The following is a 27,749-nucleotide window of genomic DNA, read 5'->3' as shown; positions in this document are numbered from 1 at the left end:
AACTTGGCTTGACTATAGTGCCCAGGTTATTGGTCAAAAACAGTGGAAATGTTGCTGTGAAGGTACTTTTTTACATGTGATTAAAATTTAAATCAGATTTTCAATAAAGCAGATTATCCTGCATCCTGTAGGTGGGCCTTATCCCATCAGTTGAAGGCCTGAAGAGCATAGATTGAAGAGGGAAGAAGGGAGGGATTCCACCTCTGGAGAGCCTTCAGAGTCAAAACTTCAATATCACCTCTTCCTGGGCCTCCAGCCTACTGGAGGCCCAGGGAAGTCTGATTTCAGACTTGCCAGCCCCCAAAGTTGTGTAAACCTATTTCTGAAAATCAACCAATCTCTCTCCTTCTTCCTTTCTCTTTCCAGGCACGCCCCACCCACTGCCACCCCCACCCTACTGGTTCTGTTTGTATAATACAGGGCCATTCTTCCTGCTGGGTTCACTGTGACTCCCTCAAGCTCCATCCTTCTTGAGAATCCTGCTGGTCTGTCTTCCCATCTCAGTCTGCAAGCTTATTTGATCTCTTAAATGCTCTGTTTCCTTGATCAAAGGCAGGTCTGCCATGAATTTGAAGGGCTTACCTGGGCTTTTCCCAGGCCTTTCACCTCACTGCATACTCTGTTCCTTAAACAGGACTCCCTCAATTTTATAACCCTCATCTCCAGAAGACCTGGCTCCACTGCTGGACTCCGTGGCTTGATGTGGGCTCACACTGGCATCTGAGCCATGAATGTGACCAACTTGCCTCTGGCAGTGCTGCTACACTCCTTCCCTGTCCGGGCCTGACCAGTCCTGGGGCCAGGCTCTACTGCAGATGCATATAGCAAGGAGAGTAAAATAAGACCACTCCCTTGAATTTCAGCTCAGAAGAATGAAAGTTAACTTTTATGACCCAAAATCCTAAAAGTAACTATAATAATAAGTAGGGCAGTGCTAAATATTTGAAAGCTGACTCACTGCAGGGACGGGGGTGGTGGTATATGCACATATACATGTTCATATATTTATAAATTTTACTGATATAAAGGGTGTGTAACACACAATTGACAAAAAATATATAGTAAAATATAGAATACCCCTTATTGTGAATTCCGTATCTCCACCTGATTCCCACAGAGTGCTTTTATTGATTTGGGCTGAACTCTTGTATTAGAAGCCAACCTCTAAGACAATGAGAACAGTTGTGACATGAATGTTGGTTAATACGTTCATTCACACTAACGAGCAAGAAGAAAATGGACACGAGTGTCCTCTTTGTATACATTCTACTCAGTGCAACACTCATGGGGTGTCTCTCAAGTATCAGGCATGGTGTCTGGCCTTGGGACTGAAGAGATGAAGAAGACATGGGCCTGCCCTCACATCTTAAGGAACAAAGAAGACTTAAAACAGCAATTATCCTGCTAATAGTTCAAGATTATAATTACCTGCAATTTCAGGCAGAATATTATAAATCCTCAGCCAAATTCACTTCTATAATTTATATGATCCTTATATATTTTATAATTTGTAGGATCTATATAAATTATATTATACTATCACAACTTTGGTGTGGATCTCACATATGGATTGAACTTTATTCATATAAACAAGTATTAAAGTGTTTTTCTAAGACATTAGAACAAAATGAATTGAGCATTTTAGAGCCTCAAGATCCTCTTTGAGCTCTACAATTGAAGGAAGGAAGGAAGGGAAGGAAGGAAAGAAAAAAGAGAGAAAGACAGAGAGAGGAAGGAAGAAAGAAAGGGAGGGAGGGGGGAGGAAGGAAGAGAAGCAAAGGAAAGAAGGAAAGAAAGAAAGAAAATTATTTTTAAATCCTCCAAAGTTTAAATGTCTGGGATAATTGAAATATATATTCTGGTTTTCTTGTATAGACTTCTCAAGCCAGAAATGATCTACAGCAGGAAAAGAAAAAAGCCCTATGTTTTATAAACAGAGCACTATTTAATGTGCTATAGTCAAGACAGTTTACAATTTTAAATAAGACTAATTCTGGATGAAAGTAGGCCAAGTTCAGAGGTTAACTTGGATTAACTTGGATCTGTGCACCATGACTTTGTAGTTCTCAGAATAACAGATTAAGACATCACATAGCAGAAACTGCAAAGAAGGCTGATTATGCAAAACTCCCAGGCTCCAAACCCAGAACCTGCTGCTTCTCTCAGTTTTGGGGAGCCACAGGGCTGGCCTGCACCTCACTAAGACCTCACCTCCACCCAGACACTTGGTTCGCCTACTGTCTGCATCTCCTTGGTCACTCTCAGCATTCACAGCAAGGCCCCTGTCTGCAAGGTCTGCATCTCACTGGTTGTTCTGCTAATTATTAAATGAAATTGGTATTCACCTAATTGTTGGATTAAGGCTGAGGAAAGTATTCTTGAATATCACTGGGGTATAAGCAAGAATAAAAAGTACACTTGATTTGACAAGGCTATAGAATAGCTTATCAAATAAACTATAAGAATCGTTATGACATTTTTAAAACACCTGGAATACAGGATTGACAACTTGACGAAAAATATTTCTTCAATTTGCATCAGCGTAACTACCAAAGACTAACACTTTGCTACAGTTCTATAGCTAACATGACTGTGAGCCGATCTACTATTTTGTCTTTAATAGACAACACTGAACACATATTAGATTCATTAACTTACTGAGCGTTTACTATATATTGTGTACTGTGGATTTTCTTCCTTAATCCTCAGAACAGTCCATGAGGTAGAACACATTATTATCTTTGATTTATAGGTAAGCAGAGAGTGGCAGAGAAGATTAAGACACCTGCCTGAGGTCATACACATTGAAAGTGACAGAGCCAGGGGCATCTGACTGGAGAGCAGGAGATCCCATCAACCATACTTGTTTAGTTAGTTATTCTCTAGCAGATGTCATGCAACTATGCTATGGCTTTGTGTTCATCATTTCCAAACTTACTTCATACTAGTATAACATAGACTGCTTCTGGATTTGGTAGGGCCTGGGGTCTTCAGAAGGGACCACCTTCACTAGGCAACAATCTAGTTTCATCAACTTCAGAGCAATTAGCTTCCTTAAGTCTTAGATTCAAGCTCAGATTCCAACCATATGTAACTCCCATTGGCTTAAAACCCAAAATCATGACTTCCTGACAGGTGATATATCATGAAAATAACTCCTTAGATCACTGTAATGGGCTGAATTATGTCCCCTCCAAAATTAATAGGTTGAGATCCTAAGACCCAGTGCCTCAGAACGTGACTATATTGGCGATTAGGCCTTTAAATAGTACTTCCTGTAAAATAAAGCCATATGGGTAGGTCCAAAAACAATAGGTCTAGCATCCTTATAAGAAGAAATTAGGAGATTAGGACACAGACTGAACAGACTGAGGGGCAACCATGTGAACACACAGCAAGAAAATGGTCATCCGTAACTGAGAAGAGGGACCTCAAGAAACCAAATCTGCTGATAGCTTGATCTCAGACTTCCAGCCTCCAGAACTGTGAGAAAACAAATTTCTGTTGCTTACTCCACCTAGACTATGGAATTTTGTTACGGCCACCCTAGCAAACTAATACGGTCAGCAAGTAAATCCACATCCACCCTTTTGCAGGATACCCTGTTCCTGAGTACACGCTCTTGATCAGGAAAATTGATTACCACTGGAGCCACACACCAGAGTTTTATAAACCAAAGCCAGAAGACAGTGAGTTGGGTAGGACACAATCAGTGGGGTTATCTATGGAAAAAGAGATTACAAACTCATGAGGAAAGAACCAGAAAGAATTCAAAGAAGAGTAAATGTATGAAGGAGCTTGGTAAAATGAGTAGGTTTAAGTAACTCTCCAGGTCAAGCATGTCTGACAGGTCCCACGGAGTGGAATAAAATTCTAAACCCCTAGCACTAGAGGGACTTTTCTCAACAGTTCAGACCCACCCAATGCTTCACCCTATACCATATAACCACTGGCCCCCAACCTACCACCACCCACGATGGGCCACTCACCAAGCTATTGCATGTATTCTCTTGACTCTGAGACTTGCTTATGCTGTGTCCTGCATTCATTCAATCAACAAATTCTTGCAGCAAGGTACCAAATACATGAAAGTTTATAAAAATAGACAAAATTAAAAAAAAAAAATAGACAAGATCCTTATAGAACTCAATCCAGTTCCCTCAGCTTCCAGTTCCTAGTCCGCACTGTGGCTCTGCCTAGTGAAACCCTACTGATCCCTCTAATTTCAGCTGTTCTCCAAAGTTCCTCGAAAGTCCCAATCAAAATGAGCAGTTTTCTCATTGGTGTTCCCATAGAATTCTGTCTATATCTCACTCTGGCATTTATATCATATTGAAATGTTCTGTATACTTAGTTAATTACATATTTATTATGTATGGATCTCTGAACGTATGTGTATGTGCACCCATGTGGCTAGATACAGATACTGAAACTGATAAAGATCTCCCTCCAGATTATAAATTCCATCAGGACACAATTAAACTTCAGTTATCTTTGAATTCCCTATGTAACACTTAACATTTGTGGTTAATAAGTATTTGCTGAATGTGATTAGTAATATTAATCAAGAATAAGCAGTAATATGCTAAGGTGTAGAACTAAACAAAAATATGAAACTCTCCAAATCTAAGCCTAAATATATTTTTTAAAGATTTTTATTTATTTGAGAGAAAGAGAAAGAGAACAGGAGTGGAAGGTAGGGGCAGAGAGACAGGGAGAAGCAGGCTCCCCACTGAGGAGGGAGTCAGACTCGGGGCTCGATCCCAGGACCCCAGGATCATGACCGGAGCTGAAGGTAGATGCTTAACTGACTGAGCTACCCAGGTGCCCCGAGCCTAAGCATTTCTAAGTTTACAATGTTTTCTCTGCAAAACACTGTCCCCCATTTGCAACAAGCCTATATCATCACGCTTGAACTCTACCCCAGGAATTCATTTCTAACAGGCCATCTGAAGAGCGTGGTGTGTAGATGACACAAATGAAATGTCAAAAAGCAGCCAGGTGCGGTCTCTGTGGCATATCCAAGGATAACAGCCAGAAGGCTGGACCTGTATCTGCTTGTTAGGAACTTAGAAGATTGGTTTAGAGACTGATGCCTTATCGCCATCATAAAACCACCCAGCTCTCCAGAAGGCATGCTGGCTTTCTCCATCCTGTCTTCTTCCACCTGTAGATAAGCATATCAACAGACAGATCCTGCCAAGAAGCACAATTCGTGGAGCACACATTCTGAGAATCACCAGTCCTTCTCTCTCACACAGGCTGGCAGATGTTTCTGTCTTCATCAGACTGACACAGACATTGGCTGATTTTGCCTCCATAGGAACCAACCACCAGGGCTCACACCTCAATTAAAATCTTAACAGCTCTCTGTAGGAGGTTGATGGCCTTGGTTTAAGTTTGACCTTTCCACTGTGACTAACAACAACGCCAAGTCACAAATGAGAAAAAGTTAGAGTCATATCCCTTGGAACCTCTAGCTGCCTGTACTTTGTATATCAATTGTTAAGAGATCAAATACTATTTACATAGATTCAGTGGGCTTCTTGAGGGTTGTTTTTTTATTTCCTTCTGTTTTAGTGTTCCATGGACTTTAAAAAATGTATTCCCACTCCCACAAAGGCCAAAATGATAGCCAACTTGCCTCCAACACACACTCCCTAGGGTTCAGCCACATCATCACCTCCCCCATAAAATCTTTCCCCCCTCCAGATTGGATGCCCATGCCACAGACCCAGAACAGGCTCCTACACTTCCTCATGGAGCTTATCACAGTCAATGCATTATAATCCCCTACTGATCACTCTGTTTTCATGAAAAGTTCCTGAGGGCCCAGACTGAGTCTTACTTAAGGTAATTTCACCACCAAACACACTGACATATAGAGAATGCTCAATAAAAAATTAAAAACAAAACACTTGTTTTAATTTGAACTTTGAATGCATTGCGAAAGTGATTCTATGCAATGGTACAAGCAAACATCAATTTTAAACTAAAATACTAACAATCATCGAAGTTTTTAGTTCAGTTCTTCTGCAACTCACGGATCTCAGGCATCTCAGCCTGCTCATACACACAAAAGCTAAAGCAACATTAACATCATCATGGAGAGCATCATTTGAGTACTTTGCAAATTCTGGAAATTTTTCGAAGCCCTTTATGTGTCGTGTTTAATTCATCTTCTCAAAAAAAATTAAACCAAGATGTGGGACTGGTATCTCATTTTATAGATAAGGAAAATAAAGCACTAATATGTGAAGTAACTTAATCGAGATCACTCAAAGATGATAGCATTATCCGAGATGGTCAATTTTTTTAAAATTCCGTTTCAATCATTTTCTGAAAACTTATTATATGTTCTTCTAGAGTTTCATACCATATTTTGAATGGGTTTGTTGGTATAATTTGTACATGATAATTTGCTGGTTTTATCTATACAGCTCAATGAGTTTTGACAAATGTATAGATTCATGTAACCATAACCACAATTAAGATATATTAACATTTTCATCTCAAAAATTTTCTACCTGCCCCTCCACAGTCCCATTCTGCAGTCTAGAATATCATACAACTGGACTCATACCCCATGTACTCTTTTGTGTTTGGCTTCATTCATTTTGCAAAGTGCTTTTGAGGTTTATCCACATTAGGTAAGTAGCAGTGATTTGTTCCTTTTTTCTTTGCTCAATAGTGTTTCATAGAAGGGATATATGACAATGTTTTTCCATTCACAAGTAAATGGAGGTTTGAGTTGTTTCTAGTTTGGGGCTGTTTTAAGCAAAACTGCTATGTATATACACATCAAGTCTTTGTAGCGACATCTATTTTAGTATCTCTCGGGTAGACGGCTATGAGAGATTGCCTGGTAAATTTATGTTCACCTTTATGAGAAGGTCCCAAACTGTTTTCCAAAATGGTTGGATCATCTGCAACCATACCAGAAATGTGTGAGAGTTCCACTCGCTTTATATTCTTAACAGTACTTGGTTTTAACAGGCTTTTTAATTCTAGTGATTCTAATGATATCTCATTGTGGTTTTAATTTACTTTCTCTAATGACTAATGATAGTGGGTGTCATGTGCACAACTGAAATCCATGACTCTTCTTTGAAGGTCCAAATGTTTGTCCATTTTCCTGTGGACCTGGGTTTTTTTCTTACTATTAAATTGTAAAAGTTCTTTATGTATTTTATTTATCAGTCTTTTATCAGATATGTGCTTTAGCAAAGTCTTTCTCCCTGTCTCTAGCTTGAACTTTTATTTCCTTAACAATATATTTTCAATGTATCCTTTAACAATATAATTTTTAAATTGACTTTATTTTTCAAAACAGTTTTAGATTTAATTGAAAAAACAGTACAGAGGATTCCCTTATAATCCCTTACCCAGTTCCCCTATTATTAACATCTCACATTAGCAGACTATACTTTATAATTCATAGCCATTGTTTAAGTTTCTATCTGGTAGTTTCAATATCCTAGCCATTTCTGGGTCTCGTTCTACGGGCTGCTTTTTCTCTTGGTAGGTCATTTTTTTTTCCTTTTTCTTTTGCATGTCTTGTAATTTTTTTATTAAATGCAAAAGACCATAATGGTCAATGAACAGCCAAGACCGAGGTAAACTGAATTTACTTCTGGAATGGATATATCTCTTGTGCTGTCAGGCTGTCTTTGTGAGTTGTTGTGTCAAAATTAAAGTAGTTGAGGTAGCTTTGGATTTTGCAGTTGCTATAGTAACCTTCAGTTCAGGAAAGGCCATGAATTCCTCAAGCAGGGGATACCAGCCACCTTGAGTTTTGTTTGAAGCCTGGAGTGACAGACGGTTTTTCCTTAGTGTTCCCCCTCCATGCTTATAACACAGAGGGGGTCTCTCCCAGGGGCCCTGTCCTTCCCCCAGCTTTGGATTGTTACTCCATGGAAGTCTCATAATCCTGTCAGAGAAGTTTTCTTTATTCTGCTGCAGCCTCTGTCTTTGATAGACCCCATGGACCTGAGCTTCAGCAGTAAGATTACCTCGGCATTCTTACCTCATTCAAGCATGAATGACAGCCAGTCTCTACCCAGCATTGTTGGTAGGTGTTGAGTTCAAACACACCCCCCAACCTGCCCAGTTACGGCAGATCACTGTGTATATCAGTTCGGATCTCAGGCACGAATGATTTCCCACCCCTCCCCTGGTACAGATGGGATCTATCTAGTGTCAATGCAGGGAGCAAGAGCATGTTTTTCTACAGCTATCCCAATAACTGTTGATCTTTGCCTCAGTCCAGGTGTTTGGGCAGGTTTCTTGCCTGCCCCTGTGTGTGACAGCCTCTATGTCCTATGATAAATGTTCCAGGACACTAGCAGACTCTACCCACCTCCCAAAGGTAGTTGTCATCATGAGTCAGTCTGTGCCACTGAGGGGTTCTCTCTGGTTTCCTACTGCACTTCTAATCTTTCTCATAAGCATCTAATGGAGGCCTGTGGTCAAGAGCCAACAAGTGGATACAGACCTTCTATGTCTGGGGTTCCTGAAAATTTGAAATGATCATGCCAGCCCATACTTGGCCTTTAAAAATTCACAAAAATAAATCCTTATTTTTGCTTTAATGGCTGCTAACCCTCCCTCTCCTGGGCTCTGCCAAAGACAAAACAATGATGCGTCCCTTCTCTCCTTGGAATTTAGATCACCTGCCTCCTTTTAGACCTCAGGTCTTTGATGGGATGAAAAAATGCAAGATATTATAGGTCATCCATCCTTTTCTCAAGATTAAAGTGGGAGAAATGTCTTCTTACGGCTTTCTACACCCTGTGTGAAAGGAGAATTAGAGAGTTCAAGATCATTTAAAACAATGATCCTGTAGTAATTACTGATTCTATAGAACATAACAGGATAACCAAGTACTTTCTCATTATGTTGAAACTCCCCTTTCCTTTCTTCCCAACACAATAAAGCCGCTATTCAGCATGTGACTTTTCTCAGATGATCTGAAGATATCGTAGACATAGTTCCACTAAAACCCACAGTATGCTCATAGATGTAACATGGGCCTCCACCTTACTGAAACTGTACAACATGGCAATTAATTCTTCAGAACAGGCTTACTCCCCCTCTCACAATTAAGGCCTAGAAGGGAATGTGTTTCCTGGGTTTATAACTGGTAGCCACTGAATTTCAAATATTTATTCTTAATTTTAATAGCGAAATAAGACCATTATTCAAAGGGGATATTTATTACAGAGGGTTAAGTAGTTTGTTTGTTTTTAAGCAAACAAATCGAGACTTATTTGCCAAAAAAAGTATCTCTGAAAGTACTTTTTTTGGGAGACTATGCTTATTACAACAGTGAAACCACCTACATGATCAAAATATTAATGAACCATTTCCCCCTGGAAATGCTCATTTCTAAGAAAAGCAGCCTTATCACTTTGTAACCACATTTTTGTTTTATTTTTATTCGATTGTTTACAATGTGGTACTAAAAACAGGACTACACACGAGCTATCTCATCTACCAAAATGACTTTCAACTGTTTCTAAATCTTACCTCAAACACCAAATATGCCATTATGAGTACTGAAAAACTGCTGGAGGCTAAGGAAGCAACTCCAATTAGCTTCTAGAAGTATTCTGTGTAAGAAAAGAACCGCTCAGTTAAATGCCTGATTCCTATATTATTCTCCCCTCTATCTAAAAGAAAGCAAGCCTTAGATATTAAGAAATTCTTTAAACTAAAATTCCAAGGTGCGGATTTAGCAGAGACATTAAAATGGCAAAAACTCCTGAAGAGCTAAACCAATATTTGTTCACACACAGCAGCAATCACACACAGCTGATGGTTGCCGATCACTCTGTCATCGTGTAACAGAAGACGCGACAAGACACTCGATGCTCAAGCTTAACAGGAACTTTCTTCCCCCAAATTGGTGTGATTTAATCTACATATGACCTTTCCAGTTTCCTTCTGTTGATGATGATTTGTAATACATGTTGAAGGAATGAAGGAATTCTCTTTAAGTGGTATATAAAACATGGATTCATTCTAGCATAATGTCTTTGAAATCTACACTAAATACAATGTTATTAAGTTTAAAAAAAATTAAAAATCTTGCACACCTGGGTGGCTCAGTTGGTTAAGCGACTGCCTTCGCCTCGGGTCATGATCCTGGAGTCCGGGGATCGAGTCCCACATCGGGTTCCCTGCTCAGTGGGGAGTCTGTTTCTCTCTCTGACCTTCTCCCCTCTCATGCTCTCCCTCTCACTCTCTCTCAAGTACATAAATAAAATCTTTACAAAAAATAAAAAGTAATTTAAAAATCTCAAGACATACCCACTCCCTCCCCCACAGCTGTTTTTTAGCAACTGAAGAACAGCTGCCAAATCCCCAAAGCAAGGTCAGAGTCAGAATGGCACAGTGATACTGAGCATGGGCTCTGGGTCAGTACGCCTGGTTCCCAGAGAAGATGCGCTAACCGTGTGAGTTTGGACAAGTTACATAAGCTCTTTAGGCCTCATTTTCCCACCTATAAATCAGGGATGACGAAAACATGACCACAGGGGGCTGTAATGAAGACTGAATGAAATGCTACGGTAAAGCACTCAACAAATCATAAATACTGACCATGATCAGTTATTATTATTATCTGCGTATTTCAAAGCTGTTTCCTTATGTTCTATCTGAAAAAGTTACCAACAGCAAGAAGCTTATCCTAACTTGGGGAAGTCTGAATGAACAAGTAAGTTAGCATGGAAGATTATATTTTAGCTTTCTAAACTCCACGGGGAGAATGAGGGAGGAGGATCAGGTAAGAAGAGAAGTCTCCTCCAGATGTGAAGAGTAGAATCAAAATATCCGTAACTAATGACCATATGGCTGGATTAAGAATAAATCTAATTTTTGTAATTAATGAACTCAAAGCACAATGATAAGGTTTTTGGAGTATGAACTGAGTTCACTGCCCCAGGAGCTCTTGCATTTTCAGTCTGCCCGCTTCCAAAAGAACATCGCTCTCCCTCTTTCCTCACAAAATATTTTTAATATAATTTAGCGTGTTCATCCCAAAAGAGCAATACTGGGGGTGACAAAGAATGCTGTACTTCCTGTCAGAGAGAGGGACTAATATGGCTCAATAGTCCAAGCATGTTACTATCCCAATGTTTTAATAAATGATCAGAAAAAGATCAGAAGATTTGGTTCGCCACCATTTTCAAGATAAGTATATCAATACAAGGGGTCATATTATACACTGGTCCAAACTGCTGTGCCAAGAAGTGGCAGTAAAACTCTGATTTAAAATGACACCGCAATAAAACTCCAAGTTAATGCCCCCGACCTACCTCCAACTCTCCACACCTCTCTGTAATGAAGTAGATCTCAAAAGAGTAAAATTGCTTTGCAGACCCTCTGGCACAACTTTAATCTCTAATGGAAGCATTATGCATATCTTGAATTTTCTCCCACTATATAAGCCTAATCAAGCTAGAGAGACGGTGGATTTGTGCGATCCCAGATAGCACATAATATCATCTTTTCTTGAGCTGCCTCATAAATGACACTGACTAGAACACCAACTTTGGATGCAATTAACAACTTCTCAAATTATCAGTTTTTTTCTTTCACATTTAGGTAGAGCTACTTTTCACCTGAGCAGGGTACCGTAGGAAGCAAGTCCTGAGATTGTGTGGCAGTTCTTTATGGAAAATATTTTCTCTTCATAAAGATTATCTATAGCTTTATTACTTTCTGGCCATGAAAATATTGCTACTACTTAATGCAGCGCTACTTTTGTCAATCAAGAATTTCCCAGAGGAGCGGTTCATAACGTAGCAGTGTTCCATTCTGTGTTGATACATGGTTACTTTAAAGTGGCTCTATCTTTATTTCGAGATTGATGGCTAGCCTGGGAAGAGCTGGGTGCAGCCATTTCTGCAAACCCAGCTGAATTCAGCACCTGATAGAGGTACTGTCTCTAGAAATGTAACATTCCTGTACCCCACTGTTAATTCTTGCTTCAATGACCTTTTAAAAAAATCTTTCTATTTGACCTGTCAAGGAATGTTTAAATGAAATCAAGGACAGTATTTCCTATTGCATCTTTCCATTGTATCTTTTTTCCACACGGGGCTGTTGTTCCTACGCAAAGTCAAAGACTCAAATTAAAATGAATGCCTTATCAATTTCTTTTACAAGGTTTTCAATTTCACATGGCATCTGGCAAGCAGCCTTCCTTTGTATTTTGCGCTAAAAGGCCTGGTGCGGTGGGGGTGGGGAGGCGGGTGGGAAGGAAGCAGGTGCCTTGGGGCAGGGTGGGGGCGCCAGTGAGTAGACAAGGGGGAGAACTCTTCAAAAACAGTAAAACCAATAGGGTTTTGAGTTAAACCCCATCCCCCACCCTCCTCAAAGTCTCTACCCTGTGGTTCAAATACAAAATGTCTGCCCAAACCAGAAGACGAAGTAGCTACCCACAACAGGGCTGTGACCTTCTGAGCCACAAGGCTGCAGTGCTCATCCCACGTCTCCCCGCTGCGGCTGCCTCCTGTGCTTATGTAGCTGAGGACCACAGCTCCCACAAAGCTCCGGGCACAGAGTCAACTGTAATAATGTCATGACAATTACCGTCAGAGGGGTTACCAAACTGAAGGTAAATGTCAACCATTGTGCATGAGAGAAAAGATACAGAATGTAAAACAATGTCAGAATAAACTGGGATAAGAGGATATATCCCTCTTCTCAAACTCTGGATGCTACAGGAGACATCGCTTCCTGATTTGCTTCATCTTCCTAGCAATGGAAGGATGGTATACTCTTAGGGAATCACTCTCTCTCTCTTTTATTTTTTGGTGGTTTTTTTTTTAAGATTTATTTATTTATTTATTTATTTAATTGACAAAGAGAGACCACAAGCAGGCAGAGAGGCAGGCAGAGAGAGGGGGAAGCAGGCTCCCTGCTGAGCAGAGAGCCCCATGCGATGCAGGGCTCAATCCCAGGACCCTGAGATCATGACCTGAACCTAAGGCAGAGGCTCAACCCACTGAGCCACCCAGGCACCCCAACAGGAAATCTCTTAAGGCAATACTGCATGGCGACATTAAGCCCAGTAAGAAAAGAGCTCTCCATTGCTTTAAGTTGTTGAAAAGATATTTACTAGAATCAGATATCCATTCCCAGTAAAAATTTCCACCCAATTTGAAAAAACAAAGATGAATTTTTAACACCATAAGGAGTATCTTAGACTGATAACCTGGGGCAGAGTAACAGCATTTCCATTAAATTTTGGAGTATGGCAAGAACGCAGAAAGCTGGAATTCCTGAAAAGTACATGATATAACAGTCATCTATGTAGGATTATGTAGAGCATTAGAGCTCTCTGCCCTGTGCCATGTGCCAAAATAAATTTCAGGTGGGTGAGAGAGCACAGTGCAGAAATGAAACAAACAACAAAAGAATAATGGGAGAAATAGGCAATTATGAACTGATTTTGTACTCAAGAAAGGGATTTATAAGGATAAAAATGATCATAAAAATAGAATTAACTATATTTCTCTATTTTAAAAAAAGGAAAACCTAAAAAGTTAATGATAAATTGACCAAATATTCTTGATGGTGATAGCAGGCAAACAAATTACATCTGTTGTGGGGATTTAAAGAGATTTTTGAAATTAAAAAAGAATATTTAGCCTCAACAGATTGGTAAGGATGTGAACTAACAATTTAAGATAAGGTCTTCATCCTGAGAAGAATGTAATAATCATAAGATTAAGAAGTAGGTAATATTATACTCATTTTATAGATGAGACAACTCAGGTTTAGAAAGATTAAATAAGTTGTCCACGTAAATGGTAAAAAATAATTCAAACTCAATTCTGAATTCACACTTTTTTATTCCTCCAGTCTGAAAGAAATTGCTAAAATTATTGATAAGGTGGACTATATATGAGTTTTTAAATTTGGTGCATACAAAAAACCCCCATAAAATTATAAGGTAAACCACATTCTGGGAAAAATCTCTGCAACCTCTATGTAATCATGATTATTTTCTTTAATATATAAAGAGCTCTTGCAAAGCAACTGGGAGTAGTCTGAGACAACAGAAGAAAACAGGTAAGCACCATGAACCGACAACACATAATTATAAATAGTAAAAGCTACAAATATGAAATTATGTAACCTGGTAATCTAAGAAATCTAATTCAAAGAATGATGAAATATTATTTCTCAAACACGACATTTTCAAATGATAAAAAATTATAATAATCAATAATAATATGGGTAAGGTTTCAAACCAATAAGAAATGATTAGAAATTAAATTATGGTGCTAAACTAAGACAGACTATGTCTTGTATTAAAACCATTTTTCAAATGATACCTGAAACATAGGAACAGCCTTCCCCTCATTCACTAACAGGGTACTATGAGATTTGTGCCCCGGGATCATGACCTGAGCCAAAGGCAGATGATTAACCGACTGAGCCACCCAGGCTCCCCTTACCTGTCCTTTTAATAAGCGCTATGTTCTGCATGAGAGTTAGTTCAGAGAACTCTTACACAGTTGGCACCAACCCACAGACTTGGTTTACAAGAGTCCTTTCCTAGAATAAGTTTGTGAAAATTGTCAAATCTTTCTTATAGTACAATTATATATCCCGAAAGTAAACAGTAAGTTTGAAATCAACAATGAAAAGAACCATGATTTGCAAAAAACAAAGAAACAAATTTTGAAGTACTTCGATTTTATTATTCTTTTGCAGCCACTCTGAGTTTTTATTTGTGTTGAAAATTCAAAAGCAGTGAGACAGCACAAACTATAAAGTATAATACTTTAGTTTCGTTAAGTGCAAATTTTATGTCATAGATAATACATTTACTGTAAGGTTCGAATACTTTAAAATCAAAATGTACTCCTTATTTTAATTGTTAATTGCTTTAAAACTAAAGAAGAAATAAAGTATTTGTTTTATTTTATCTCATGGCCACTACTTAAAATAATTTTGTCTCTAGGGGTGGGTATTAAAATTATACACTGTGTCAAATACAGTGGGTATCCCTCTAGTCTTATTATAGAGTTCTGAGTTCTAGGGAAAACAAACATCTTAAAACTTGGAACTGCTGTTTGTTATGATTTGGGTAAACAAAAAATGCATATCAATTGTTTTCCTTATCTTTCAGACATGTTTCAAATGAAGTAGGTCTTATTCTGTTTGTTTTTATAACTTTTATGGAAACCTAACAGTAAGGTTTTTGGAACTCATCAGACCATTTATTTCAATTAGCAGCAGTAATGAAATCTCTTTAAACTATTAGATGTCACTTAGTCTCTATGTAAGACAGATTGTATCCTTAATGCCTTTTGGCATGATCCACAATTATTTACTCTTAATAGTTTTTGCATTGACTGAAAAGGAGAATTTCCTCCTTACCCTTCTCAGGCCTCCCAAGTTTGAATCAGCAGTTGATCTGAAATAACATTTTTTTCATAAAACTTAGAAAATAACTCTTAAAAAACCATCAACTCAAACTCAGAGAGTAGCAATAATAAGCCAAAGACTCAATGCTGCTTCTAACTCTAAACAGGCCATAACCTTGAGGGGCTATGACTATCATGGTTCCTGGGGAATTTTCCCTCAGTAGAGGCAATGTTCTTCCAAATACCTTAGGATATCCTTCTCTATTTCAACAACCAGCCCTGGTCAAGTCTACATCATCTGACTTACCTTACTTTAAGAAAATTCATTTCAGAACATACTTCCAGTGAACTGAAATCTGAGCATTCTAAAAAATCTAAAAAGAATGGTATTTTTAAAACTTAACTCTTCTTTGTCATAGTATACCTTAGGCAATAACCTAAGATAACATATAAGGTTCATGAGGGCCTTCTTTTTCTTTTTTTTTTTTTTTTTAATGATTTTATTTATTTATTTGTCAGAGAGAGAGAGAGAGCATAAGCAGGGGGATCGGAAGGCAGAGGAAAAAGCAAACTCTTCTGAGCTTGGAACCTGATGTGAGACTCCATTCCCGGACCCCAGGATCATGACCTGAGTTGAAGACAGATGCTTAACTGACTGAGCCACCCTGGCATGCCCATGAGAACATTCTTAACCCTGGTATTCCCGCCTTAAGCATCTTTTTTTGTACTCAAGGGTGAGACAGAAAATGAGAACTCTGACTTCTGTTAAGACTTGAGATGACAGGGTATAGCAAAGCTTTCTAAAAATAGCAGGACAAGCAAAGGAAAAGCTGTAAGAACACCAAGAGACTACCCAAATCAAGATTAACTGAGAGAGTGCTGCAGTTTACTCATGTCTATGCACAGTTTACTTAACTTCTCCCCTATAGGACCATAAGCACTAATTATCTGTTACACTAATTATCTGTTGGGAGAGTCCATAACTAATGCCTTGCTCTTTGCAGATATGTAGGGAATTGACTTGTGTTTTGTTGAGGTATTCCATACTTATGACATGGATACACAGTAAGAGCATATTTTTAAGAATTCAAAAGTAGGAAAAGGATTATAAATATCACAAAATTTAAAACCACTTTAGACGTCATACCAAAAAAAATTCATTTTTTCAGATTCTGTCTTCCATTCCATATTTTATTGACTATCATGACTCACAATTCTCAGATTTGATTCCAAATCACTTTAGGTGTGTACCCCAACCAGATCCTCCTAAGAATGACGGATTGCCCCCACTGACCATGTTCTAAAAAGTGCTCTACAGGCACTAGAACTTCAGAAAGGTTTTGATAATGGAAATCCTATGCTCTACCAGGTGACTGTTTTGAAGATTACAATCTAATTTTGAATGTCTAAATTCTGAAGTGTGTATATATTTATTTTTTATTTTTAAAAAATTATTTTCATTATTGTATCTTCAGGCAATAAATGACTAGGCATCATTTGTAATAAAAATCTGCCACTGGGGGAAAGAAAAATCTGCCACTGACTAGGGCACCTGGGTTCAGACTCAGTCGGTTAAGCATCTGCTTTCGGCTCAGTCATGATCCTGGGACCCTGAGATTGAGCCCCGCATCAGGTTCCCTGCTCAGTAAGGGGCCTGCTTCTCTCTCTCCCTCTGCCACTCCCCCTGCTTGTGTGCTCTCTCTCTCTGCCAAATAAATAAATAAAATCTTTTTAAAAATCTGTCATGATTAATTATCAAACACGCCTATCATCAGGAATGAAACCTGAGCCAATGGATTTTCTATACACAGCTGACGTAAGACCACTAGGATGGAAGCTGAACCATCTGAGCAAGGTTAGATCTGGCGTAACAGGAGCTAACTCGGGTGAGCACTTAACATGAGCCAGGTTATGCATCCGGTCAGTGCTACTTTCTCAGTATCTCAGTATGTACCAAGCAAGGCCAGCAGTCTACCTTCTCTGTCCTACCTCCAGCGGGTGTATGAAGTCTCCATCCAATGCCACAATTTAGTTCTCAGGGTTCTTGGTCACCTTTCCCTTCCACTGGTCCATTACATTGACGACGGTATGCTGCTTTGACCTGGCAACAAGAAGTAGTGACTACTCTAGACTTAATCATAAGATTTGCATGTCAGAAGGTGAGACGTCTGACACAAACTGAGGGGCCTCCTACCTGGATGAAATTTTCAGGCGCCCTTGGTGGGGGGGCATACTGAGATATCCTTTCGTAAGTGAGAATAAGTTGTTGCATCTGTCCCACCCCCCAAAACCAAAAAAGAGGCACAAGGCCTAAACGGGCCTCTTTGGACTTTGGAGGCACCCTATCCCTCATTGGGATGCACTACCCCAGCCCACTGACCAAGACACTAGGAAAGCTGCTGGTTTAGAGTGCAGCTGGAACCAGAGAAGGCTCTAGTAACAGCCGTATTGCCACGTCCTGGGCCATCTGCCCCAGCAGACCCCGGGGTGCTTGAAGTGGCAGGTGCAGATACAGAGATGAGTTTTGGTGGCCCCTATAGGTAAATCACAGTGCAGACCCTTGGGATTTTGGAGCAAGACCCTACCAACACCTTGACCTTGAATTTGTAGCCTCCAGAACTGTGAGAGAATACGTTTCTGTCGTTCTATAGACCTACTTTGTGGTACTTGATGACAGCAGCCCCTGGGATCTGATACAAATTATAGCCTAGTAAGTCCTCAGTTCATCTCACTTCCATAAGGCCCTCCTAAAGCAGTCACTAGCGTTGTCCACTTTCTGCAGAGGGGCTGAAGTGTCCGAGCACGGAGAAGAGCTGGGACCGAACCCCACAGTCTGGTTCGGAGGCTGGGCTCTTCACCACCGCGGCACAGTGTCGGCAGAGAGGACCTGTCCGATGTACAGAGCTCTCCCACCTGGAGGAGCTCCCCGAGCTGCCATAATGCACAGAAAGCATGCGGGCCCGTGGGGGAGCTTGGCACGTTTGGGCCCACAGCCCACTGCGGCTACAGACGGGTCTGAAGTATGGGAGGTGACTGCTCGCATGTGATTGGAGGGCTGCCGGCAACGCCCACAAATACCTGGTATTTCATAATGACAGATTTATTTCCTTAAGGGCAGCGGGCCCACAAGCAGGGCCCAGACTTGCGCGCCCCTGATGATGAGCACCTTCTTAAATTCTGCAGTCATGGCCCTGCTTCAGAGGTCTGCTTCCCCCCGCCCCCTTTAAGATTTTACTTATTTATTTATTTGACAGAGAGAAAGGGGGAGGGAGAGAGAGCAAACTTGAGCAGGAGGGAGGAACAGATTCCCTGCTGAGCAGAGAACCCTACTCAGGCCTCCATCCCAGGACCCTGGGACCATGACCTGGACTGAAAGCAGCCGCTTAACTGACTGAGCCATCCATGGGCCCTCAGAGGTTTGCTTTTTAAATAACCTGCCCAACTACCGTTTTCATTCCCAGTTCTTCAAAAATACTTAATGAATAAAAATACTTTGATTTTAAATTTCATCACTGATAATCTTCAAGTTTTGATGGAAGTTGGTCTTTTTTTTTTAACACTTAAAACAAACACAAATGCAAAATTCACCAACCCTCGGCATTTATAGAAACAACATTCAACGATTTTGTTTCCAAGGGCAGTCTGCCTTGCACAGGGCCTCATCTGGATGCGTTTGGCATCTTAGAAGCTTGACCTACCCTATGTTCTCCTACAAATGGACCTTGAGAGTTTGTTTGGAGGTTGTAGCAGGGGAACGCAACATTTTGTATACCCCTGACCAAAGAACGGTCCCCCTCTATCAGGGAAGATAGTTGTCTTGGCCAAGTGCTGGCGGCTTTGGGAGGGAGGCCTGCAGAGCAGTGAGCGGGGAGGGGACATGCACCCAGCCATCCAGAGCAGTCGAACCAACCCCGGAGACAATGGGGTGACATGTTGCAGCCAGATCGCCTTCATGTCCCACATTCAACTTTTATACGGCACTCCTCCCACTCATCAGATACAGGGTTAGGCCCCCCACATGCACATCCATAGCTTTAAGAATGAACCATGTCATCCATGGATGAACCAGTTCATCCATCTCATTAGTCGGCCTGGTTCACTGCGATAACCTAGGGCCTAGCTGCTGAAGAAGGTCAGTGAGGGAACATGACCACAAGTGGACCCCAGAGCTGGACCCCAGCCATCGGAGCCTCCTCACCTCCTCCCCACCTTTAAAATGAGTATTACTCCCACTGTTCCCATGCTGGGAGGCACTTCAAGAACACAGCCTTGAGAGCGTAATGTGGTACTGAGATCACCTGAATGATGTACGGGACTATACCCGGTTAAAACTTCTCTAGAGACCTTTAAGATTCTGGCGGCCACAGCAACTTCTTTCAAGACACGGCTCCAAGGGCAGGGGAAACATAAGCGAAAATTAACTTCTGGGACTTCATTAAGATCAACAGCTTCTGCACAGCAAAGGAAACAGTCAACTAAACAAAGAGGCAACCCACAGAAGGGAGAAGATATTCGCAAATGACACTACAGACAAAGGGCTGATATCCAAGGTCTATAAAAAACTCCTCAAACTCAACACACACAAAACAGATAATTGTGTCAAAAAATGGGCAGAAGACATTAATAGACACTTCTCCAAAGGAGACATATAAATGGCTAACAGACATATGAAAAAATGTTCAACTTCACTAGTCATCAGGGAAATACAGAGCAAAACCACACTGAGATACCACTTTCACCAGTTAGAATGGCAAAAATTGACAAGACAAGAAACAACAAATGTTGGAGAAGTTGTGGAGAAAGGGGAACCCTCTTACACTGTTGGTAGGAATGCAAGTTGATGCAGTCACTTTGGAAAACAATGTGGAGATTCCTCAAATAATTAAAAATAGAGCTGCCTATGAGCTGGTAATTGCACTACTGGGTATTTACCCCAAAGAAAATAAGGGCCATATGTGCCCCAATGTTCATAGCAGCAATGTCCACAATGGCCACACTGTGGAAAAAGCCGAGATGCCCTTCAATAGACGAATGGATAAAGAAGATGTGGTCCCTATACGTAATGGAATATTACTCAGCCATCAAAAAGGATGAACACCCAATTTTTGTATCAACATGGATGGGACTGGAGGAGATTATGCTGAGTGAAATAAGTCAAGCAGAGAAAGTCTATTACCACATGGTTTCATTTATTTGTGGAACATAAGGAATAGCATGGAGGACATCAGTAGAAGGAAGGGAAAAATGAAGGGGATGGAAATCAGAGTGGGAGACGAACCATGAGAGACTGTGGACTCCAGGAAACAAACTGAGGGTTTTAGAGGGGAGGAGTGTGGGGGGATGGGTGAACCCAGTGATGGGTATTAAGGAGGGCATGGATTGCACGGAGCACTGGGTGTTACAGGCAAACACTGAATCAAAAACTACATCAAAAACTAATGATGTACTGTATAGTGACTAACATAACACAATTAAAAAAAAAAAAGATCAGCAAGATAAAAATAAATAAATAAATAAATAAATAAATAAATAAAAGATTATGGCTGGCAGGTCCAGGAGCTCCAGTGAACTCCTCACTGTGCATCTGCCCCAGACAAGCTTCTCACGTCAGTTCCTTGCTTATCAAACCTGCCAGCTGCTGACCCGGACAGGTCTGCCTTTCTCTCTAGTCTCTCTCTGCCCTCTGTGGACAGGGGCTGGTTTCCAATTTCACCTGGGGACTCTGGAGGCCTTGATCCAACAGGGGAACAGGGTGCTCGGCATTCCTGAAGGCGGTGGGTGGGCAGACGGATGGCTGGCTGGCTAAGAGTCTGAATGTTAGAAACTCTCCAAAAAGTCAGCTACAAACAGCGTGAGGAAAGCTGCCTCCTTCCGGGCCCTTCCTTTTCACCATGTTCCAATGAGGGACTAAGAACCACAAAAGCCTAGAAGGATCTTCATTTGCTCAGGCTGAGGATACTTGAGGATATTGATTTGAGTTGGGAGAACTGAACTTTGCCAGCTTCCCATCTGTCTCCGACAACATCATGAAGGCAGAGGAATTCTGGGGGAGGAATATTTATTGTCATTTTAGCTCTGCCAGGACCCAAGGTGAAACTCCCAAGTTTTCTTCCCCAGCTTCTGTCTTTCTACACACTTCTATATCCTCACCTTGGCACAGACACAGAAGCCCTCGTGCCACCTCTGTCTCCATATTCCTTCATCCTGGGCCCTGTTCCCCAAACATCCATTAACAGACCTATTACCACGGGAGTCCTGTTATGTAATTAGATTCACGCGGAAGTGGGAATGAAGCCTAACGCTCTTACGGCATTATTAAATAAGGTTATACTAATTCAAACAGTGTTAAAGGGCAATGTATGCCAAGGAGATATGTTTCAAGTGAAGAAGTGGAGAAGCCTGCCCCATCCGCTATCTGCCTGAAGACCTGCTTTCTGCTTTTCCAAGTCTGCTAGTAAACACAACGCCTTTAGAGCCCTGCGGTATTCCCACCTACCCCACCGCCTTTCCCGGCACTGCTACACAGCCCAGGGCTTGATACAGCCTCACATGTAGCCTGCCGCCTGCACCCCGTACACGAGAACGATGAGGACACTGTCTATATACGTGGGCTTACATATATCCTAGAAGCACTACTGCTTCATGTTTATGCTAGGTATAGCCATACGCACCGGATCATAGCACCCAATATTTGTATATGAACACAACCTTCTCCATACACCTCTAATCTCTCCACCTCCCCGCTCACTGGTATCAGATGGTCAGAGAGACACACAAGGGCTCCTCAATGTCACCCCACCTCAGCCATCCTTCCTCTGCCCCTTCCTACTATGGAGGACGCACCCCTCTCCCCTAGAAGCAAATCTACCTCCTTCTAGTGCTTTGGGCACAATTCCCTCCCACCTCCTCCAAGACCTTGGCCTGTGGGACATCTCCCTGTCTCTGGCTCTCCACCACCAACACTCAGACAGGAGTGTTGAGCTCCTCTCATCCTTCAAAAAAGTAACTCCGCAAAACCCTTCCCTTGACTTAGTCTCCCTTCTTCTCCAGCCGTAGCCTTAGGTCCGTGTTCTCAGCCAGACTTCATTAGAAGCTTGTCATGGTACATCCAGAGAATGGGATGCTATTCAGACTCAGAGAAATGAGCTGCTGAGCCAGAAGGAGACACGCAGGACCAGTGAGTGCACATTACCAAGGGAAAAAACTACATACTGTATGCTTCCAACCGTGGATGTTCCAGGAAAGACAAAACCGTCAAAACAGGAGAAAGATCAGTGGTCACCAGGGGTTCTGGGGAGGATGAACAGGTGGAACGCAAGTGGATTTCTAAGGGAGTAAACATACTCTGGAGGCAACATCTTTCTCCCCAGATGTGCTCTTCTCTCGGGTCCTCTACCTCGTCAGGGAATAGCATTGCAATCCTAAGCCGGAAATCTGCATGTCACCCCGAGCTTTCCCCTCACAGCCCTGGCATCCAAACTGTCATCAAGTTCTGTCCATTCCACCTCTCAATTACCTCCACTGCTCCTCCCCGACTCACTCCCCCAGTCCAGGCCACCTGCAAATCTCCCTGGACTCTCCAACAACCTAACTGTTCACCCTGCCTCTGCTCAGGATCCACCAACAGCTCCCTCTCAAGATACACTCCAAATTCCTAAACAGGAGGTCAAGGCCATCCAGGACCAGCCACTGAGTGTCTTTCCAACTCTTGCCTTTTCCTCCAAGCATTCTGTGCTCCAGGCAGACTGAGTTCCCTTCAATTCCTGTTGCCCACTCAACTTCCTGCCTTCCTGGCCTTTGCACATACTGTTCTATCTTAGAACCCTGCTCTTTCTAGGGCCAAACTTTCCTAACCTTCAGTTCTCTGACTAAATGCCAGTTCTGGAAAGCCTGCTCCGGCCCACCTCCCTGTAAATGAAGTTAGATGCACCTGCCCACAGCATCATGCACTCCCCACCGAAGCAATCATCACACTTTAGCATGACTGTTCATTCCACTGTAGGTCTTCCCTGCTACACCCCAAGTTCTGTGAGGGCGGGGCTTCTGCATCCTGCCAAGCACAACAACCTCGAGCCTTGAGGCTTGTAGGGAAGCCTGGTGAAGAACTGAGATCATATGCACAGAGCTCTATCTAATTCCTACCCTATGAAAACATATCCCCATCCTGCTAAGGCAGCAATCACAGCAGTCACAGAAGCTATACACAGGATAGAAAAGGGACTTGTCTACTGCTTTTTGATTTCAAGCAGAGTTCTTTCCAGGCTCCTGCTTTTCCAAAGCTGCAGACTTGCTTTGGAAAACAAAGGGGAACTTACTTTGAACGTACATTTTAATTACTTTCTTTGGAAAAACAATGGAGAACTTACTTTGAACTTAGATTTTAATTACTGTCTTTGGAAAACAAAAAGAAACTTACCTTTTACTTACACTGCAACTCACCTAAGAGGGGAGAGTGGCAGCACCTGGTAAGATGAGGCCAGGCCAGCAGCACAACAGCCCAAACCTTAACTCTTCCTGAAGCAAATTCTACAGTCCTAAAGCCCTTTCTGGTCATTCTTAGGAAAACTCCTCAGTTTACCTTCCTCTATAAAGATTTGCTATTCCTGCCTTGACCATCCAGGGTATAAATCCACTTTCAAGCCATCCAATAGTCTCACACACACACACACACACACACACACACAAAATCACAGGGATTGATGATGCAAATGACTATAAAGGTGAAGTGAGGCTTGCTCAAGTAAGCAGAATCCCGATGCGCGTAATGAACAGCTAGCTACACATTCTGATCATGACAGAGGCAAGGAACCCAGAGATATATAATGTGGATCACAGTTTAAAGAAAAGTCCTGGCACTATCTACACAGAAACAAGCTGCATCAGAAGACAATTCTCAAATAATTTAAAACACAAAACTTTAGAGGCAATGAACACATAAGCAACAAATTCAGAATGACCCACGTGATCTGGCACTGTACACCTGAATGCTCAGTTTGGGATACGGTAATTATATTTCAGTTCCTATTCTGTGTTTTTCTTGAAACAAACTGGATTTTTCTTATAGCAGATATAGAAAACTACAGGAATAGATCTTTGTTTTTCTTTTTTTATAATTTAATTTGCCATCTTTTTTTTTTTTTGGATTCACGGGCAGAATACCAATGGAGGTACGAAACTACTTCTGCCCCCACTCTAGTCTTTGATCTGTTCAAGACCCAGAATTAAGTGTGTACGGAAAGTGAATTAGGTGTATCTTTATTATCAAACATTGTTATAGGATTCATATAGAAGTTGACTGAAGTAATCATTTACACAGAAAGAAAACAGTATTACGACACAAGGTGAAATCTTCTTGTGTAAATCACACTTGCTCAAACGCACTGCCATATCACACGCTGATCTAGGCAGGCGGGTACCATCCGAAGCCTACACCCACACATTTCATGTCCATACAAGAATCTTTCTCAGCTTCTGAAGTTTGCTATCTATGCCTGTGTTTTTAAGTATCAGAAGAACACCACTCTCCGCTCCAGCCCACCCTCTCTTCTGCCCCCTTGCCTGATCACAGCTCTGGTCCTGAAAAATAAGCAAGCCCCAGGGACACACCTTATTCTCTATAGCCCTTTCCGGCCAGACCTCGACCTGCACCCTTACCCCCTTAGCGTGTGCCCACATGCTCATATTTTCTCAGCTCACACCCAATTCACTTCCTGGGAAGCAAATCACAAGAGTGTGACCGGGCTGAACTCTTCTGACCTGCTATCTCCAGGAATGAGCCTTATTCCAGCCCGCCCATCCACACCAGACATAACTAACGCTGCCTGCTTGGGAAAAGTGTGCTTTCCTCTGTCTTCCCGCTTGGGCCACACATCAGTAACACAGAGTGGGTAACTGAAATAATGTGTTTAACGTGAGGCAAACTGTCCTTCAGACCTGCCTATTTATTTTTATAAAACAAATGTATACTACCAAGCACAGTATCTGAATTGCTTACCTTTCTTGCAGATAACGTATGGACAATATTAAACCCTTCATTCTTATCTACCTTAACCACTTTTTAGAAAGTTTTCACTTGCCCTTCCTTAAATCCAGACATTCTGACCATTAATTAAGAATATAAAGCAACTCAGGTGACTAAGATGAGCACAAAACGTTTCGATAATCCTCATTTCCCTGTTCAGGTGCCGTGTTCACAGCTGTTCCTCCCCCTCCCCCGCCCCCAGCTGTAGCTTCTTCACCACCTTTTCCCTCTGGGCTTCTCTATATGATTTCCAACTGAGGGGCTCCTTTTCCTGGGAAATTCCAAGCAGGCTTGGGGATTACCTGTGGTGCCTAGTTCTCCCTTTCAAGGCAGGACCCTATACTTGGATGACTCCAGAAGCCTACACACTTATCTGGAGGGACAGCTCTTGTATGAAAACAAGACTTTCTGTTACTTAATTATTCTACGCCCAAGTCCATATTTCAGTAGCTTTCATAAACTCCCAGCTCCTTCCCTGTGATTCCTCCCCAGGGATTCCTCACTGGCCACAGAAAATCTCACTTCCTTGAGCTGTGCTCTCTCCTCCCAAAGGGGAGTCCACTCAGACTTTCTAGAATAGTTGTGCCTTCTTCGTCTCATCTGGATTAATAGTAAACTAAACTGGTGACCCAGCAAAGAGCTCAGCAGTACCCCCTCACTGGTCCCATTATGTCCAACGTCTTCAGCACGGATTCCCTCCCTGTACTTAAGTTGAAGAAACTAGCCCAAGTGGACTGACACTTAACTCTTCCCCCAGAATGTCCATGTCAGTGGTTCACTTTTCAAATTTGCAGCAGTGAAGGCATTCGACTGTATGGAACTGATAGCAACAGGGTCCGATTTCCCACTCTTTGAAGACTTGGCCAATTTCCCTTTGGAAGTTTCTCCAAAAGATAGGGAACGCCTGTAGGACTAACCGTTCCAGTACCCTTCAGACCTAAGCACTGCTACGGGGAGTGGGGGGGATCCGGAGTTGCCCTTTGCTCCTGGAGTAGGGCCGCTCGTCCAGTTCTCCACAGTAGAGCACCAGACATTAAGCGGAGTCTTGGTCCTAGTTTAGAACTGACTCCTGGGTGTGGGATCTTGCCTTACCAGCCGCTGGTGACACCAGGAAAGAAAGCATAAAGAGCGAACACAGAAAGAGACAAGATCCCAAGTACCCCAAGCATCCTTGCCTCCCCGTCGTCACCTGGAATGGGCTGCAGCGGCTGGGCCGTGTCCCCTCCCGCCGCGCGCCCCGCGCGGTCCGGGCGGCGCCTCCTTACCTTGCGGGAGTACGGGGGCTTGCTCAGGTGGATACCGTCGCGGACGAGCTTATCCCTGATCATGATCTTCAGCTTCAGTTTGGGGTAGCTCACCAGCTCCCTGCTGCGGGGGGCGGCCGTCTGGCCGCGGGGGTCCCCGCGGGGGCCCGGAGCCGGGCCGCCGCACTGCTCCCCCCGGCGGCCGGTGGGGACGGCGACGGCGGGCGGCGCGGGCGGCGGCTGCGGCTCGAGCGTGAAGTAGAGGCCGGCGGCCGCGGCGTCCTGCTCCCGCAGCCGGCGCACGGCCTCCAGGATGCGGCGGCGGTGCGCGGGCGCCAGCACCCCGATGGCGTCCAGGTCCGGGTCCCCGATCTGCTTGCACACCTCCAGATCATCGTAGCCGTTATCCACGAAGGACTCGGCGTACTGTGGGAGCTGCAGCGCTTTCAGCCACTCGTAAACTATGTTGGTGCACATGGTGGCACCGGAACCCCACGGGCAAGAGCTGTTCCAGCGCCCGAGCGGCACAGGCAGCACCAGTTCTGGGAACTTTTAATCCTGTCCTCCAAGAGGAAAAAGAAACAGCAGCGAAGTTTTCCGTCTAAAAGAAAAGGGGAGGGTCGAAGCCGGAGAGCCACCAGGAGAAGCCCTAGGAGGGAGAAGCGTCCAAGCGGCAAAGTGAATTCCCCAAGCAGCCTGGAGCTCGCAGGCACTGGCGGCTGGGCGAGCCGCTCCGCGCCGCCCCTGGATGCGCCGCCGCCGCCGCTGCCGCCGCGGGGAGGGGCGCGCGGCGGGCGCGGGAGGGGGCGGAGGCGGGCGGGGCCGGCACAGCCCTCGGACTCGCGCGGGGTCAGCGACGCGCGGGGCCGCCCGCGAGTTTGCTGGCCCGGGACCCGCCGGGAGCCCCGCGCCGCATCTCGGCTTCTGGCCGCCGCCGGCGTCTGAATGCGCGCCCCACGCTGGGGAGGCGGCTCCTCCGCGCAGACCCGCGGCCGCCCAGGAGCGCCTCGTCTTCGCGAGGGCGAGTCGCAGCCGTCCTCCTGGTGCCCGGGGGGTGGCTTCTAAGCTGCCGGACTCCCGCGGCGGCCTTGGATCGCT

The 27,749-nt window shown here is 43.0% G+C and overlaps 1 protein-coding gene across 1 annotated transcript in view; it reads right to left on the bottom strand.

Moving 5' to 3' along the window:
- Positions 1-27,381, bottom strand: part of SAMD5 (sterile alpha motif domain containing 5) — a 50,222-nt gene extending 22,841 nt beyond the window's left edge. Inside the window, exon 1 of the mRNA XM_032873148.1 lies at positions 26,673-27,381. Within this exon, the coding sequence (XP_032729039.1) occupies positions 26,673-27,128 (456 nt within the window). The 5' untranslated portion in view covers positions 27,129-27,381. The remainder of the gene's footprint in view (positions 1-26,672) is intronic.
- Between the last annotated feature and the right edge of the window lie 368 nt (positions 27,382-27,749).

This window comes from Lontra canadensis, unplaced genomic scaffold, assembly GCF_010015895.1.
Source record: "Lontra canadensis isolate GAN:19392208 unplaced genomic scaffold, GSC_riverotter_1.0 scaffold47, whole genome shotgun sequence".
NCBI classification, from domain to species: Eukaryota; Metazoa; Chordata; class Mammalia; order Carnivora; family Mustelidae; genus Lontra; species Lontra canadensis.
Note: the sequence above shows the minus strand (reverse complement) of the source record. Positions and strands in the feature narration are given on the sequence as shown.